This window comes from Schistocerca cancellata, chromosome 1 (assembly GCF_023864275.1).
Source record: "Schistocerca cancellata isolate TAMUIC-IGC-003103 chromosome 1, iqSchCanc2.1, whole genome shotgun sequence".
NCBI classification, from domain to species: domain Eukaryota; kingdom Metazoa; phylum Arthropoda; class Insecta; order Orthoptera; family Acrididae; genus Schistocerca; species Schistocerca cancellata.
This window is the reverse complement of record NC_064626.1, coordinates 347,984,029-348,002,517: the sequence shown is the minus strand read 5'-3', so window position 1 is coordinate 348,002,517 and position 18,489 is coordinate 347,984,029. Positions and strand designations below refer to the sequence as shown.

Here is an 18,489-nt window from a genome sequence, read left to right as displayed (position 1 = left end):
CTAAAAATTGGGGAAGAAAAGTGCTAAAAGACAAACTTTTCCTGACAGAGATCATATTTTAGATCTGTGAACATAGGAGTTGCACACGTTTTCGATTTGCACTCAACACTTAGGAGACCAAGCGCATAGTGCAAGGCCATGGTTTTCTCAACATGCAAGCCACCTATCACGTGAAAACTTAACTCATTTTGTATGAGAGAAAAGCATGGGCATCCCACTACCTGTTGCTTGACACGTGCTGCCTTCTGTTGTGTATTCACAGAACTGCTTCAAGAGAAGCAGCAGCGAATGTTAAGAGTAGTCTGGAGATGAGACAATTCACCAGCAAAACAAGCAAAAAAGAAGCAAACTGGTATTGTTCTGATTGCAACAAGTCTCCGGCATGCCACAACACTTCAACTTCTCTGTAAAAAAAAAAGCCAGTTACAAGGATAATTATACTTTTTCTCATCGTTACTGCACATTTGTAATCTAAGAAAGAACTAAAATAAATATGAAAAATTACCCTTGAAGCTTGATCTCTTTTAGCGTGTGTTACTTTTTAAGATACACCAAACACAAATGTATCAGTAAAATTTTAAATAATGGCATGAATGGCTGGTCTTCAGGAACCAAAAGTTTTCTAAGTGTTTGGTCCTGAAAGTTTTGAATGGGAGTCAAATGCTCCTGTGATGTAAGAAATTCATTGCATATTCTCATACACAACGTAATTCATCTTGCATAAAAAGAAATTTAATTTGAAAGTAATGCTTCTCAGACCACCATTCACAATATTTCCTTGTAACCTGTTAACAATGTAAACAGCCACACTCATTGAAAGCAGTTAGTTGTTATCAAGTATTTGCATAGTCTTTGTCCTAAGGCCTTTAATACATTTTGAATATGTGTGTGTACTATGTTTTGATGTTGTACATGGTGCATTTTCTTTGCAAGTAAAGTTTTATTTGGGTATTATTCTCTCGTTTTAGGTTTTACTGCTATAGTAGTGGGTTAAAGTAAAATTCTTTGATAGAGTATCAGTTCTTACCACTCAAAATGACAAAAATGTATGTGAAAACTAAAAAATGAAGAATTCCTGGTTTTATTACGGATGAAAAAATTCCAGTGTTGTTCTCAGATTTCCCAGCTGTCCCATGGCATATACATCCTGAATTCACAAGCAGGCTGGTAGATTTGTTACTGGTATGTTTGAATAACACACTTTATTATGGAGATTCAAAAGGGAATCCCTGGAGAGAAGGCTATGTTGTTTTTGAGGAACACGTCAGAAAATTTAGGACAACTGGCACTTGAAGCTGATTATGTGTGAGTACAGGGTACCCTCTGTCACACCCTGTATGATGACTTGCAGAGTATGTATGTAGATGTACATGCAATGTCAGTAATCAGCATAATTCGAAGAAATTTAATGCTTCATGTGGAAGTAAATACAAAAAGTTTGTGCAGTTAACTGACAATAAAGTATGGTGCTGTTCTGCTTTTTGTTGAGATGTATTCGAGTCTATGTTACAAGTGACATGGATGCAAAACTGCAATGTACAGAAGATCAAACACAGACCAATGACTCGAAGTAGTAAAATCAGTGAAATGTGTGTGAATGTGTAACAGGAACTTTATGGTCTCTTATGACACTACCAATGCCTCTTTGTTTTTGTCCAATGTCTGTTGTCATGATTACTTGATAATGAAAGCAAGCCATGGAGCGGTACTGTACTGTACACCTCACTAGTGTAACATATAAGTTTCTCTATATAGGTGTACTGCACTTTCCCAGAACCCTCTCACACATCACTTTCATAAGTCTGTCTTATTTAATGTTGATGTACCCCTAAATGTTAAAATGATGTGACATGCTCCACAAATTTATCAGTGATGTTGTTATGGGGTCCTATCAGGTTCTTTCTCTTTGTTGTGGATATTCACTTGTATTCATTCACGTTTAGAGAGTGCAGCCATTCAATATATCATCAAATGGAAATACTGAGTACGGAAATGGCTGGATGCCACCAACAAAATGACAGTATTGTCTCACACAGTAGCTTCCTCTGAAAAGTGACAAGAGCTACGAGACTCTCATGTGAAACAATGAAGGAAATTCCCGGATGGAACAATACATAAAATAACGGAAAGGCAGCTGCTCGCATCTGGTCGATTAATGTGTAGCACACAGAAAAGCTTTTGAGCTCTTGCTCTTTTTCTAGCAAAATACTGATTAATGAAAGCAGTTGGAAGGTAAGAAGTGGTGTGGATAGAAGAAAGGAAGGTAAAGGTAAGGTGAGGCAGTGGGGAAAAGGTTAGCGGAAGTTTAGGCTAGGAGGACTGCAAGAGCACAGGACATGCTGGGGAGACATTTACCACCTGCATAGTTCAGAGAAACAAGCGCTGGAAGGGTGTATCAAAACAGCCAGCGTAATGAGAGACAGCTAGTGAAGTAATTTATGCTGTGGTGTGCAGCACATTCGGCAACTGGATGGTCAAGTCTGTGATTTGCCACAGTTCGGTGGTGGCCAATTACACAAGTAGACGGTTGGTTATTTGTCATGACCACACAGAATGGTGTTCAGTAATTGCAGCACAGCTTATATATAACATGTTGCTTTCACACATGGCCCCTGTCTTTAATGGGGTAGGAAATATCTGTGACTTGACTGTGGTAGGCACTGGTATGTGGGTGTCTGAAACAGGTCTTGCACCTGAGCCAACCACAAAGCAATGACCATGAGGTATAGGATTGGAAAAGGGATGGACAAGCATATTACGTAGGTTGGGTGGGTGGGTCGTGGAACACTACTTTGGGTGATGTGGATAGAATTCTGGGTAGGATATCCCTCAACTCAGGGCACAACGTGAGGTAGTTGAATCCCTTGTGAAGGATGTCGTTGAGCTTTCCAAGGCCAGGGTGATACTGGGCAATCAGAATGCTGGTTGGTGGCTGGTTAACAGGTTTACTGGCATCAGCGGAGGCAATGGCATAGGAGATCTGCTTATGGGTAAGCTGGATAGGATACTGTCTGTTAACAAATGCTCTGGTGAAGTTATAGGTATATTTGGACAATTCCTGATTACCACCTTAAATGTGGCATCCATGGGTGGAGAGGTTGTAATGAAAGAGACTTTTTGACATGGAACAGGTGACAACTGTCAAGTGGAGGTTCTGTTGGTGGTTGGTGCCAGTGACACAGACAGACATATTTACGGAGTCATCTGAAATGTGGAGAACTAAATCTAGGAAGGTGGTTTGTTGAGTTGAGAAAGATCACGTGAAGCAGATTTAGGAGTAGGTGTTGAGATTGTGGGGGGGAAGAGAAAAGGTTGTCCATGCCACGAGCCCGGTTCACGAAAATATCATCAATGAATATGAATCAGATAAGGGGTTTCAGATGTTGACTCAATAAGAAAGGTTTCTCCATATGGCACACAAATAAGTTGGCATAGGATGATTCCATGCCAGTATCTAAGGCAGCACCACAGACTTGTTTATGGATTTGGCCTTCAAAAGTGAAAATAATATTTGGTCAGGATGAGGCTGGCTAGGAGGATTAGAAAAGAAGTGGTGTGTTTGGCAGCAGGACGGCATTGGGAAATGTACCAACAAGCAGCCTGCTGGTAAAGGGACAGGAATTATTGAAAGGTGGTGAAGAAGGTGATTAGTGTCTTGAATATAGGATGGAAAGTTATGGATAATAGTTTGGAGGGGTTGGTCAATATAGGCTGAGGTACTTTCTGTGGGAGAATTATACTCAGCCACAATGGGACAACCAGTTTTAAGATCTATGGGGTTGGTTTTGAGTAGTTTGGGGAGTAGGTAAAAGCCAGGTGTGCAGGGGGTTGCTGGTGTAAGGACGGAGATGGAGTCAGGTGTCAAATTTTGAGACAGATAAAAGGTCTTCAGGAGCTGTTGGAAGTCAGTTGGATTTCTGGGATGGGATCATGGTCATAAAGTTTGCATGCAGAGATGCTGGAAAGGTGGTGGAGAAACTCAGTCAAATAATCACTATGATTTATGACCACTGTGATGAAATCTCTGTGGGAAGGTTGATAAGATCTGGATTGTTTCTCAGGTTACAGATAGCTGTGTGTTCTGCAGGAGTGACATGGGAATCATGAGGAAGGGATTTAGGAAAGGAAGGTGAAGCCAGGTCAGAAGTGATGAATTCCTGAACGATTAATAAGCAATAACTGGGTGGATGGGGAGGAGGATCACAGTTGGAGGGAGGGGAGGTTGGAAATGTCTTAAAAAAGGTTCTGCATGGGGTTTTGGCTGGCTGTTGTCCGGGGGGGGGGGGGGGGGGGGGGGGACAACATGTACAACAGAGAACTTGTACATAGTATGTAAAATGCCCCTGTTCATAATGTTAATGCTGACTGTTAGTATTTCATGAAAGAGTGCACTGTTTGGCACATTCTCGTGACTGACAATGTGAGTTTTTTGCTATTTGACAACAGTGATGTATTAATGGGTTTTATTACTTGACACCATTCATTTTGAGATTATAATGTTTTTGTGATTGTGGTGGTTGTCTCTGGACTGAAACAGGTTGTTTAAGAAATAAATTGTATCAGCAGCTCTTGAAGGTAAATCATGACACTTTTCAAATATTTAAGAGCTTTGGGACATGACTTTCTTAAGCATACTGGAGGAATAATGCTTATTCATAATAAAAATTTGTTTTTCTTACCTGCTGATAAACTTTAATTAGATTTCGTGTCTTCTTTTTGCCTGGATTTGCACGGCGTTTTAACCTCGACATGCTGGTTGTCAGGTTGGTTGGAGACGAAGGTGGAAGCTTCTTCAGTTCCTCCAACATCTTCTCAGCTGCTCTCTTCTTTGATAACTGCAGAAAAGATAAAATTCACTACTGCATATAACAATGAGATGACTATTTTGCTGGCAGTGTTATTGTTTTGCTATTTTGTGTACACTTGGGTATGATAAAGGAAAGTAAGTGGATAAACAAAAGAACATGCTTGTGAGGGGTGCCAATATTTTTGTAGGGAATTATTTCTTCTTTTTCCAAACTTTTCTCATGCAAATTTACAGATATTTGACAACTAATTTCTAATTTAAGAAAGGAGAGCTGTCATAACTATGAGCCACCATATAAAAATTATTTACATTAAACTATTTTACCCTGACTTTCTTCTAATTAGTAATAGATTCCAAGAAGCTATCAAAATGTTTTTCTGGAAATAAATTTTATCATGAAGTGTCAATAGTCAACAGTCTCCTGTTCTGACAAAGAATACTGTGCAAGCAGTTAGTAATTTTGTGAGCAAAGATGTAGTTTTACGCCACAATCGACCTGGCAGTGAAAATGACTCAATTCAAACAATGTTCAGTGAGAGGTTGAAAATACATTAATATTGTCGCTCTAATATCTGTGACATATATGTAACTGTTTGCCATCATGATATGTAATATTTCATAACCATTAGAAGGAGATACATATGGTATAAAAGAGATATTAAACAATTGAAACTATATGATTCAGAGACCTTTTCAAGCATCGAAGATCTATGATGCATATATGCAGACTGAAGTGACAAATAAAAATTTGTACCAAAGCTGGGATTTGAATTTGGGTGTCCTGCTCACTGGTAGATGCTTTAACCACTATGTCATTTTGGCAAGGTGGCTTTGCACAGTTGTATGCATTACCCTAACATGCCTCTCTCCTCAATCCAAATTCCCATTCACACATCAGCCAACGGTGGCTGTTCGAGTTTAGGGGGAATACCAAGCACGCTGAGGCATGAATGGTAATTTGAATTGAGGAGGGAGGCGTGCTAGGGTAGTCCGTACAATTGCGCAAGAAAACTGTGCCAGGACAGTGTGGCAGGTAACGCATCTGTCTAGTGAACAGGAGAGCTGGCTTCAAATCCTGGCCTTGGTACAAATTTTCATTTGTTACTTCAGTCTGCACATGGACTAATATTAAAATAATTGAGAAACTTTGAAATATTAAGTATTTTATAATTTGTGATTTACAAAGCTAAATGCAATCAAATTCCAATATTAGGTTAAAAAACAAAATTCTTGAAATTCCTCAAGTTTTCCAAGCAAAATGTAAGTCCTTTGAGAATTCCAAGTTTTCCAGAAGTCTCACCACCATGTAAATAAAGCACTTACTGTGTTACAAAATATAAAGAAATGGAGAGGACAAAGAGACCTTTTTTCAGGGAGGAGGGAGGAAAAAAGTGAAACTTCATTAGCTGTCATTGCAATTTCATCATTGTTAGCACTTTTTATCATTAAGTATTCTTAGAGCTGAATTTTTAGTGGTCACACTTTTCACACTGGAAATAAGATGCACACGCTTACAGTTTAAAAGGCCCTTATTACACTGTAAAAGATGTTGTCAAATATCTTTTATAAAATCTTTGATGGTGTACTGGGGTACTTTTACCATATCTTATAAAAGTTAAGAGTGTGGTAGTAGCTTTTGCAAAAGATTTGCTAAATAATGGGACTAAATTATGCATCCCCGTTTCCTCATTTATGGTTATTCTGTCTGATTTCCATGAGAAGCAATGAAGATCTCTAGTTCACCATGAAAGCTGGTGAACTACAGAAATATGACAGTTTTCAGGATGAGACTATGTGAGTTACTGCCTATGACACTGGAAATGTAGACAAAGGGAGTTTGCGAACTTTCGGAGGGAACATGCAGAAGTAACCAAAACCAACAGTAATAGCAAATAACGAAAAGCTCTCAAAAAACTGAGCATCAGATTTATTTCATCAACATGGTGGCCCGGAGAGGAATATCGTGATTACAACAACACTTATTAACTAGTAATAAGCGTACAACAGTAAATGAATAAATTCAGCAATTTTGCTAATACAATGTTTATAACAATATTTTTGGTCAAACAACATCAATGTAACAAACATAAAAACATCTTCCACATAAATGTGGAAATGGGATTGATATGAGTGAAAACTGTTTAAGTCTCTTGCATGTAACTAATTCTTTCCTTTCAATTAATTTATAACTAATTCTTTCCTTTCAATTAATTTATAATTTTTATAAAGTATGGAAATAACATTTTTTCGATTTATTGCTGTAGGTGTTAATAATTATTATGCAAATACCATGAAGATTCTCTTCAAGGGCCTCATAGGGGATAAAAAAATTTGTCAAATTTTACTATGTTTGCAAAATATCTGCTCCTTGACATGTTCGTCAAACATTGTATGTATCTAATGGGTTTGCAGAAATTTTGATTGATGGCAAATTTGACAATGTGGTGGACATTGTTTGTATAATATTTCTCTGCATATGTTTCGTGAAAAATAGTTTTATTGCAATTTATCTCACTGTATAATGAATTTGTACAAATATTATAATTACGATCAAGGATAAAATAGCACAGGTAATTACCAATTACCAAAATGGTAATGGTGTCACATCTTCCCAACCATACATTATGCAGGAAGAAGTCAACAAGAACATCATTATTCTGTGCATGACATACAAGCGGAAGATGTGGCTGTATGTTCTCACATTGTGGTATTTTAATGAACTGTCATTAGAGCACCAAGTAGAAGAGAATAAATTTTCATGTACTTGTCTTATTTTTCAATGGGAGGACAAAGTACTTCCAAGCAAATTATTTCAAGTTTCACTGTCCATATGCAGAAGTTCATGTAATCATCAGGTTTTGAGTGTAACACTTCCTTTAACAAGTTTTCTGATTTATATTTCTTCCTCATTTTAAAACATTGTCTGGACCAGCGTCTTATTTTCTTTTCCTGCTTTAAACACAGTGCCAGTGTCAGCGTTAGAAACATTTCATCTGCATTTGTATCCATTCCCACTAGTGTCAAAGTACATACGTAAGAAAAGCATCTGCTTCAAAAGTAAGGTTAAACTGACAAACTTTGTTGGTATGTGGATGGGCTTGTTTGACACATCAGTGGCTAGATATGAGTAAATTAGAGTAACAAGTTTGCTCTTTTAGGGCCTTAATGAGTTATTAGAAGTTTCAATGTCCATTTAAAGAAAGTTGATGTAATCATCAGTTTTTGAGAGTAATATTTCCTTTAGTAGATTTTTATGAGTAAATCTCTCATTTTCAGTCATTCCCTGGACCAGTCTCTTGTTTTCTTCTTTAAACACAGAGCCACAGTCAATGTAAGAAATGCTTCATCTAAATTCATGGTCATGGAGTATTTGCTTCAATGTGAAGCTAAACTGATAAACTTTGTTGGTATGTGTTTGTGCTTATCTCACAAATCCAAAGCTAGATAAGAGTGAATTCGATAAACAAGTCTGCTTCTTTAAGGGGTCCTTTAGGTCTTCTTGGCATCACTGATTAATGGTGTGCTTCTAGGTGTTCAGTCAAGTTGTTGTTTCCATAACAGGAATAACAACTTAGTTGAACATCTGGAAGCACATCACTGACCATGAAGGTTATACAGTGTGTATATGCAGACCAGGAAAAAAATTCCAGGGTTTCCCAGTTAAAAATACACTTATTCCTAGATGAAAACACACTTTCTCCATGTTAAGTGACAATATACTTTCCCTCGGAACTGTAAAACCTACTAATTCTTTGAACGTTAAAGGTTTTATACACCAGGATACAACTTTGCAGAACTTTAGAGAGAGACAGAGAGAGAGAGAGAGAGAGAGAGAGAGAGAGAGAGAGAGAGAGAGAGAGAGAGATGTAAGCGTTTTGTAAAAATCTTTGATATGCAGCAAGATGTATGCTGCCTATTTTTGTATTATGAAATTGTAAATACGAATTCCATCAAACACAGCGTGTTAGTTTCTGAAGCACTGAAATTAAGACTGTGATGTGATTTTGTCAGCCAATCATAGCCAATGTCACATTATCTAGCCAGAAAATGACAGCAGATTTTCAGAGCCTAGGACGCATGATGTAGTCAGTCAACAGCAACACCACTGTTAAGCAGCACGAACAAATAAATAGGAAAAGTTCATGTCTTAAATTAATATACGAGGTCTGTTCAGAAAATGGCAGAACATTCTTAATTTCGCACCAATGGTACGTTGGAGCAAAATGCGACTGGCATCCCTGCACACGCCTGGGTTTAATGTGCAGCTGCTGGAAGTTTCATTGTTGTATGTTTGTTAGGTATTGTTCAGTGTTATATTGAATAGAGCGTTGTGTAACACAGTTTGCAAATTTTGAGATGGTAGAGTTAGAGGAGCAACAAGTCTGAATTAAATTTTGTGTGAAACTCAAAAAAACCTTTACAGAGATGCAACAAATAATGCAGGAAGCCTATGGTGATGAGTACTTACACCATACTTTGTGTTGTGAATGGTTCACACAATTTAAAAATGACCTGACAGAAGTTAAAAATGACCCCTGTTCAGAACTCCCTTCAATGTCTACTACGATGCTCATGTTCGGAATGTCAACGAAATTGTGTGTGTCAATCGAAGACTGACTGTCCGAGAGTTTGCAGAAGAATGTAACATTTCAGTTGGATCATCTTGACATAGCATCTTGGAACTCATTATGTTGCAACCAAGTTCATCCCACAGCTCATGAGTCAAGGCCAGAAAGACCTTCGTCTCACAACTTGTGAAGAGTTTATGGGATATTGCACAAATGAGAATGAGATGTCCCTTAACTCTTTGATGCACAGATTTTATGTTTAATTAATTTTTTAATAAAACATGCATTTTCTATGTCTGGTGGGGTTGCTAATAAAGGAAAACATGAATTAAAATTTTTTATTGTATTGATTTTGGTTTTAGATGGTGGTATATATAATATACCACCATGCCACTTAGGGCCGTACCTAAAGTTTTTGAGATATCTTGGTTTGTGCTTGTAACTCACCTTTAAATTCTACTCTAAGCAGTAATAATTAGTATAATTAATGTAAAATAATTTTATTTCTGGCAATTGGTCATTTACAATACAAAATCAAATTACAAACCTTACAAATAAAATATGTTTCTTATTCCTTTTTGTGAAAATCTTGAAAGCACCTTTTTGTTTTGCTAAGGCACAAAGGCACTTTGCATTCAGCGCACATCCAGAAAGTGCGCACTTGCTTCTTTTTTGTACTGCATTTCGCACAACGTCTGGCGGTAGTACGCTCTGGCTGGTGGGATGAATTGTCGAGACGCTGGCGTGAGGAAACATATGGCTTGTTTTTCTTTACGTGGACTTGACTCTCATGAAGTCTAGATGGCCTCAATGGTGTTTTCTGGGTTACTAAGCTTTGCAGGATACTCATCCTGAAGACTTTGGCAGTCATTTTTTCTCTATCGCCTAGTTCCTTCCAAATTATATAGCTGTTGACGATACTGACATCAAGCAGGTGAAAGAATATTCGGTGCCACCACTTTTTACTTCTCCGGCTTATTTCATATGATTTTTTCAGTTGGTCGAACTTGTCGACATTGTTCATGTGTGCATTGTAATCCATCACTGCTTGAGGACAAGGTAGCTCTATGCGTGAACCATCTCTTTCACGGCGAGTCACTGTAGTAACTTCAGGACTGTGAAAATTTGAAAGGAGATGAACAGCTCTCTTATCTTTCCACTTCAAGTAGAGGATGCCACAGTTGCTGACCCTCCAGTCAAATTCACCTCTGCTTAATTCTTTGTCTGTTTTTAATTTGGGTAAATGTTTCCTTGTTGGTTGAACTGTCCCACAGGCATATATGTTTCTCTGCTGTAAACCAGCCAACAAGTTATAGCTATTGAAATAGTTGTCGAAATAAAGATAATGGCCTTTATTTACGAGTTCAGAGGACAAACTCAGCACTACATGCTCCCCAAGGCCTGTTTGCACTGTGTCACCTACTTTTCCGGTGTAAATATCAAATTTCAAGTTGTAAGAGGTCTTGTCACACAGCATCCACACTTTGTAACCACGCTTTATGGGTTTATCTCTCATGTATTGTTTCATACTGTTGCGGCCTTTGAATTTGATCATTGACTCATCAATTGCTAGGTGTTTGCTGGGTTGGTAACACTTGGAAAAAGATTCAGATAGTATCTTGATCACTGGTCGCAGCTTGTACAGTTTGTCATAACCTGGGTGTCCTTTTTCTGGATGCAATGTGTTATCATTCAGATGAATGTTCCTCAGTAACCATCCAAACCGATTTACTGCCATCAGAGATGCAATATAACGATCATGAAGTTCTGGGGCACTAGACCAGTAGTCTCTGTATGCTGGCATACGCTTTATACCCATCAAAATGTTGATTCCCAGGAAAGTTCGTATTTCATTGTCAGTTGTTGGAGTGAAAGACTTGCCAGATTGCGTCGCATATAAATTTGTTTGGAAAACGATTAGCTCAACTAGCTCTTTTGGAAATATTTTTTCGAATATATCGATAGGTTCTGGATCATCAATGTCCCTAATAAAAGCACTTGGTCCTGATTCACTGTCGAACTGCATTCCTGAGGTAGCATTGAATTGTTGTCCCCAAGTTGGCGCTGTGTCAGCAGCGCGTTTTGGCGGAGTGGACTCACTTTCTTCCTCGCTCTCTGAAACTTCGCCTTCAGACGACACAATAGCCTCCGCAACAATGCTTGCTTCATAATCAGATTCGTCATCTGTGGTGTCAACAGTGGAATCCTCGTCTGATGGAATTTCACACAATAATCGTTCGATTTCTTCATCTCGTAAGCCTCTTCTTGACATTTTCATTTTCAAACAACAGCCTGAATCCAAGTAAAGAATACGTAAGCAAAACAAAATGGAGAAAGAGCTAAAATAAGTCACAACACAATTAAAAACTAAACTTTGTAGCGGAGGATTTCGAATTTTATACTAGGAAACGAAATGCAATAGAATACTGCTACATGCACGGTGGTACAAATAATATACCACCAAAATAAATTGTATATAAATAACGGAAGATTGTGCATATGAATGTATACATGGGTTCATACCGTAGCTGTGACGTCCAAGATATGGAAAAAACACAGGCGCAACAAGAAATTCGTTATAAACCACTATTCACACGCAAAAACCATGCACAACTCAGCACGCAGCTTTCACAGTTGTAATCTATGCAATTCTTGGCGGGAACTGATTCCTTATAGGCAGTGAGTGCCATCTGTCTGATAAGTAGAGAACTAGGTGAGCATATTAGAGTGGTGGTCGTGCAGTTAAACCACTGTGCAAAGAGCCAAGAAAATTTTCAAAAGGTGGTATACTATGTATACCACCGTGCTCCAAAGAGTTAAGAGAGTCATAAATAGTGATGTGATGTGGTCAGAAAAGGTTATTTAAAAAAACGTCACATTAGGTCAAATTTCAAAGCCATGCTGATAGTTTTCTTTGACTTGAAGGATTAGTTCTTCATGAATTTATGACACAGGGACAAACCGTTAATCGATGGTGCTATCGGGATGTGCTGAGATGCCTGTGAGAAAATGTGAGAAGAGAACAGCCTGAAATGTGGTGAAACAATCTGTGGCTCTTGTATAATGATAACGCACCTGCACATTCATCGTTGTGGGTGCATTACTACTGCACAATAAATGAAATCACTGTGCTGCCTCATCCTCTTTACTCTCCAGACCTGACCCCTGAGTAATTTTTTTTTATTTCTAAAATTGAAAATCCCATTGAAAAGATGAAAATTTGTGACAAACGAGAAGGTGCTGCTCATATGCACCTTCAGCCCTGCACATGTGCATGAGCCCACTGGCAACAGCTCAAATGGACCTAACTTAAAACAGCTGTGATGCCACACTCATCAAAAGCAGTTTGTTGTTACAAAGTATTGCATAGTCTTTGTCCTAAAGTCTTTGAAACATTTTGCTGTCAGCGGACACTTGTATATGCACTCTGTTTTGTTGTTTTAAATTGTGCGTTTTCTTTGCAACTTCAGTTTTATATTGGTGTTTTTCTCTTATTTGTTTTATTGCTGCATTATTATTCTGCAGTAGCAGCCTAAAGTAAAATTCTTTGCAAGAGCATCAATTTTTACCAGTCAAAATTACAAAAATTTGACCCAAAAGTAAACCAACGAAAAATTCCCTGAATTCTACAAAATTCCCACATTTTTCCTGGATGAAAAAATTCCTTGGTTTTTCCCAGATTTCCTGCAGAGTATACACCTTGTTACAACTGTAATCAAGGGAGAAATGGATATCAACAGTTATGACCTATTCAAGACAATCAATTGGAAATAGTTATATCACTAAACACTAGCAATGTATATTTATTATTTAAAATATAATTCCCATTGTCATCAACAAAGTCATTTACCTTGTACACAACAACAGGTCGCATGTGAGCCCACAACCAAACATTATTTCTCAACTTGACTATTGCAGCATGATATCTATAATTATCTTTTTTATGGTAGTCAAAGTTAACAAAGGAACAGTGAGAGATCTTGTTACAGGCACCAAGCACCTTGAGTGTGTTCCACACGTATTTCAAAATATGTGGCAGGAATCATTAAGGGCAAAAATAATGCCAGTTTACATCATTATGGAAATGTCAAATTAATGGATACTTTAAATAATGCTCTGTAATTTCTTAGTACTGCATATGGATTGCTGCTGGTTGCTATGGAAACTTAGCAAGTATTAATTATCGCTTCTTTGGGATTGTAGACAAATCTCCAGAATTTTTCAGAGCAAGAACCCTGTGTCTATTATTGGCTTCATTATTTGGTCTCAGTCTTAAAAATGTACCTTGTTTTAATCCCCAGTAACAGCATAAAACAACAATGTACACCATTCTTATTTTTTAATTCTGCTGAAAGACAGCAAGTCATTTTATTTTATTCATCTGCAGTGATGTGAAGGAGCACTTCGATAAAGGTATACAAAGAATCATGAAAATCGTTAAAATAACATACATAGTGCGCAAAAAGTCATGCACATGAAAGTAATAATGTCTGTAAATAGGAGCTGCAATGCATTCATTGATCAACCTCTGCATGACAGCACCACACGAAGAAACAACAATAAGCAAAAAGACAAACACAAAGGGTAAAGGCTAAATGACGTCTGTAGTATTGCACAGTTCATTACTTGGTAAATGTGTCGTTTTCATGAGAACAAAAAGTTTTTATCGTTAAGTATTTTGCCAGTTGTTTGTACACACAAGTTGTAGGTAGGAAATAACCTGATGCCACACTGCTGAACAACTGAAGAATAACAAGATTGATCAATAATTTCCAAGAATGTGAAGTAGATGCAGGCAAGAAGAGACTGGACATTCTGATGTATTTAAAATAGATGAGGTGAGGCATATGATGCTGGGTTCACTTTCAAAAAGTTTGAGTATAATAACTGTCAAATTTCAGATTTCATATCATACTGCTCAGAAAGTGATGCAGAAGTAATGACATTACAGCTCATACAGCTTCTTGAGGCAGATGAACATTATTATTTGTTGCAATTGGACAGTGTCACACATCTAATGAAACAATTCATTTCTTGAGTGAATCTTTTGGTGACTGAATCATCTGTAAAGGATTATGGTCATATGTTCTATGGTCTTAACGCTTCCTGACTTCTTGCTGTGGAGCTGTCTTAAAGGATGGGTCTATAAAAACAGGCTGCATATACTGGATGAACTAAAGATTGTCATAACAACTGAGACTGACAACATTAGTGTCAATATGCTCCATTACTGCATTATTTCAGTAAAAAGAGCAGCACAGTCAACAACTACAGCTCAACAAAGTGTAAGAGTGTGCTGTAGCTAGTTACCTCCACATTCAAGTGTTTATTACAGGGGTCTTTTAACTGAATACTAACTGCCATGTGTGACGTTTCTTTCACTCTCACATAGTGTCTTTCTGGATAAGATCTTCCACTATGACGATGAGAAAGTCCATGAGCAGGCAGTCCTGCAGATGTCCCCTGAAATATCAACAACTACTTTGAAACAAAGATGAATGTATCAAAGCAGTGTTCCCACTAAATGCCAACAGACTAACAATAATGAATTACTTTTAGCAAACATCGGGATGAGAAGCCATGAAGGCACTTGAAAAATGCGAGACAGGTGACAATATATTTGAAAAAGGTGATTAAAATGTGACAAATTATTGCAATAAATAGATATGCCACAAATGGATCGTTTTCATTTTTGATAATCCCCTACCAATAAGGCCAGTTAAGACCATAATAAATTTATCTACTACGACCCTGGACGGGGTGAGGCAAACTTCTTACCTTCATAAAAATTTATTAACATACGCAGGTACATGGGTTATTTGGTATTGGTAGTTCAATACTGGACAACATAATTCACAAAAATATCTACGTATTATATTTACAACTACTGACACTCTACACTTTAATACTGGAGAAGGATCAACAAAATATGTTTGTATTACTGTTTCTTAGAAATCTTAGCAAAAAATTAAGTACTCACAGTAGATTTCTTTTCCCAAGATTTTTTTCTGAATGTTTTCGACCTCCCTTTCTTTCACTCTTTCATAATTTGTGCACCCTCAAGCATACCCTGTGCTGATTATAATGCCTTTAAAACAATTTTACTGCTTTTGTTGAAGGTCTTTTTAAAGCAGTTTCAAGCCTTCTTAGATGTTTGGTGTTCCCCACCCCGCACACCATCCAAAGCAGGTGTTTCACAGTCAATTGAATTTTTCATGTTATTTATCTTTTTAATCTCCTCTTCAAGATGTCTTTGGTTTTGTATGTTTCCTTTCACATTCTTTCTTATAAGCAGTATAATTTGAATGTGCTTTCTGTCCAGATTTAAATATCTTGTGCACAATTCTCCGTGTGTCTATTTCCATGGGACAATGTAAGACAAGCCTTAAGAAGATCTGAAACATTGGGATACTTTATGAATGATGAGACTCTTCTTAAGATGTGCTACTGCCAGTAATTGAGAATACATTTATCATCTAAAGCTGGGCCAAATTTTTCAACCTTCCCTTGTCTAATAAGTAATCTTGCCCAGGCATCAAACGGCATTATTTTTGCAACCTTTAACACGTCACTGCAGCTTCTACTCTTTATTAGATCCTTGGGCGTCTACAAACCAGATTTCAAGCTGCAATGTAATGTTTTTGGGCATTCTTTGCAAATCACTACTTGAGTCATTCTTCTATTTTACTTAGCTCTTTGCTTACTTGCCCACTTGTTAAAGAGGAAGCAGGTGCGAAGAGTTCATTATGCAGAACATCATCAGAAACACACACTATTTTTCTCAAAGTAGAAAAATTCAAAACATGAGTCCAGAAAGTTTGAAGCAAGTTTTCTATTCTGTATGTAATTTATGAATCAAAGGCGTTTGGCTTTGAAAACATTGTGTGCATTTACTGAAAAGTTCTGCAGATGAAGTAACGAAATGAAGTCCTGCTTTCATTGATGACTTTTTTTTTAGCATTCACAATGGCATTGTAGGTTTTGGACTAAACAGCAGCAGAATTATTTTTTAGATGTATATGTTTAAGGACGTAATACTGTATACCACCTCACTGTTCCAAAATCTTATTTGCTGAAAGTCTTAAAAGTGAGCTACATTGTACGCTCAGGAACTCGTGGTGTGGAATGTTGAACTTAAGACTGCAAATTCTTCCAGCAAACAGGTCGTCTGTCAAAATAATGGTTAATAACAAACAGAAATTTGGATGCTTTTTCACCATACACCCCAAAGCCTCTGTACAGGCATTATGCATTTATAAATGTAGCAAGTTCCAATGTTTATAACTTGTCTGCCTCGGGTCTCAGACATTACTATCTAAAAACCTAAAAACTTTTTTATGTATGTTAGGGTTATCAGACCCAAGTATAGATATTTATTTATGGACAAGTTGGTTTATAAAGTGCTTCACATAATTTCTGATATAATGTTTCACCAACTGCTTTGCCAATGCAGAAAGTTCTTAGGTGAAGTGTTGCTACGCAACAATCCAAAATGTTTAACACTGCTAGTTTCATTGAGACTCCATGTGTAATACGATGAACATGCTTCTTTTACCATATTCTCCCAGAAATATGGCACCAGTTCATCAATTATTAGGTTCTCATTTTCTTAGATGAAGGTGACCAATGTTCAAGATCATCATCTTAAAAATGTTACAAATGTCATTTGAAACCCATGTCATTTTAAACTGGAAATCACTGATTTTATTGCCTAAATCAATTTCCTGGTGGTGGAACTCTCCTTTGTTCATAAAATCTGTACTGTTGGCACATATAGCAAACTTGAGGGTTGTGTATGATCTGAAAGTTCTAAATTTAGTTTTTAATTTCAAAGTTAAACTTAAATTTGGTTGAATGTGAATGGTTAAAATTGCCTGAAAACCTTATGTCTCAAAATTAACAGAACAAGAGCACACACTGCAAAATACTTCCTTTTCACTAACTTTTTCCCTCATATAGACACTTTACTTGTCAAACTACCTGTCTTGACAAGCGAGTCACTACAAAATTTACAATTTCCCATCCCCATCTCAAAATGTTTATTTTTAAAATTGAACAGAGTATCAAAGCAGCAGTTGGTAATAAAGGAACATTTGACACTAATAACACTTGTGCAAAATATAGGAAACACTCAAAAAATCAAAACGGAACATACTATCTCAAATTTCAGATGCCCCTATGGTTACATTTTATCTACTTTGATGAGGGCAGCATTCCAAAAAATTAAATGAACAAACATGAGTACAGAAACTTTAAACAAAAATAAAGAGGAAGAAAGACAAAAAAATTGAAAAGGTGACAATATTCTTAAAAAGGCGAGTAAAGGTGAAAATGGTGGCTACCTCCTCACAACGCAATATTGACAGCAGTCAAAGTGAATTATCTTCACTTTTCAAGCTAATGTCTTTTCTTTTGTGGTTTCAGACATACACATTTAATAAAATTTCTCAGAGATGTAAATGGAAGTCCAACCAGCACCCAAGTACCCACTAGTTCACAAACAATTCATGCTTATTACTTCATCACAAACACCTGTTGTATTAAAATTCTTTAATCATTGAATATATAGTTTTTAAAAAAAAGTTTAATTGCATAATATAAGATTAGTCTAATGCAATCTTCCAAGAGGGTTAACGACCTATCTTCATAATTAAGAGAGGATTTCCCTTATAAGTGTAACCAAGAAGCATGAGGACTCTTACCTTCTTCCCATTTCCTTGGCCAGTTGTGACCTTGTCCCCCACTGTACATTTCGTCACAAATGTACGCATGTGTGGTGGTCCTTTTTCACTTTCTACCACAAAATTCACTGGTAGATTACGTTTAAGTGCAATTTCATGCACCAGCGAAATGGGAGATTTGAGATCAGCATTTGGATCAGAATCCAAACAATTTCCTGTAATGCAAAAACAAGTATGGTGTGATTTTGATCTGTGTACATTGGATGGAATAAGCTGGAGGAGGAGGACTTGAATATAAGGATAGGCAAGAAAAACTGAAGGAGAAGATAGGGGTAAAATAATTTTTCATTAAATCTGTTTTACAAAATGCGTGCCATCATCAAAATGAATGATGAACAAGGGCAGGAAAAAATCATTTTATTTTGTGGACTTT

At 37.1% G+C, this 18,489-nt stretch overlaps 1 protein-coding gene across 2 annotated transcripts in view; it reads right to left on the bottom strand.

Annotated features, from left to right (window-relative positions):
- LOC126173680 (double-stranded RNA-binding protein Staufen homolog 2-like) overlaps positions 1-18,489 on the bottom strand; it is a 253,555-nt gene that overhangs the window by 93,783 nt on the left and 141,283 nt on the right. For both annotated transcript variants that reach the window (XM_049920977.1, XM_049920976.1), the window contains exons 9-10: positions 18,078-18,271; positions 4,680-4,835 (exon numbers count right to left, since the gene is read on the bottom strand). In XM_049920977.1, coding sequence (XP_049776934.1) covers positions 4,680-4,835; positions 18,078-18,271 — 350 coding nt within the window. The remainder of the gene's footprint in view (positions 1-4,679; positions 4,836-18,077; positions 18,272-18,489) is intronic.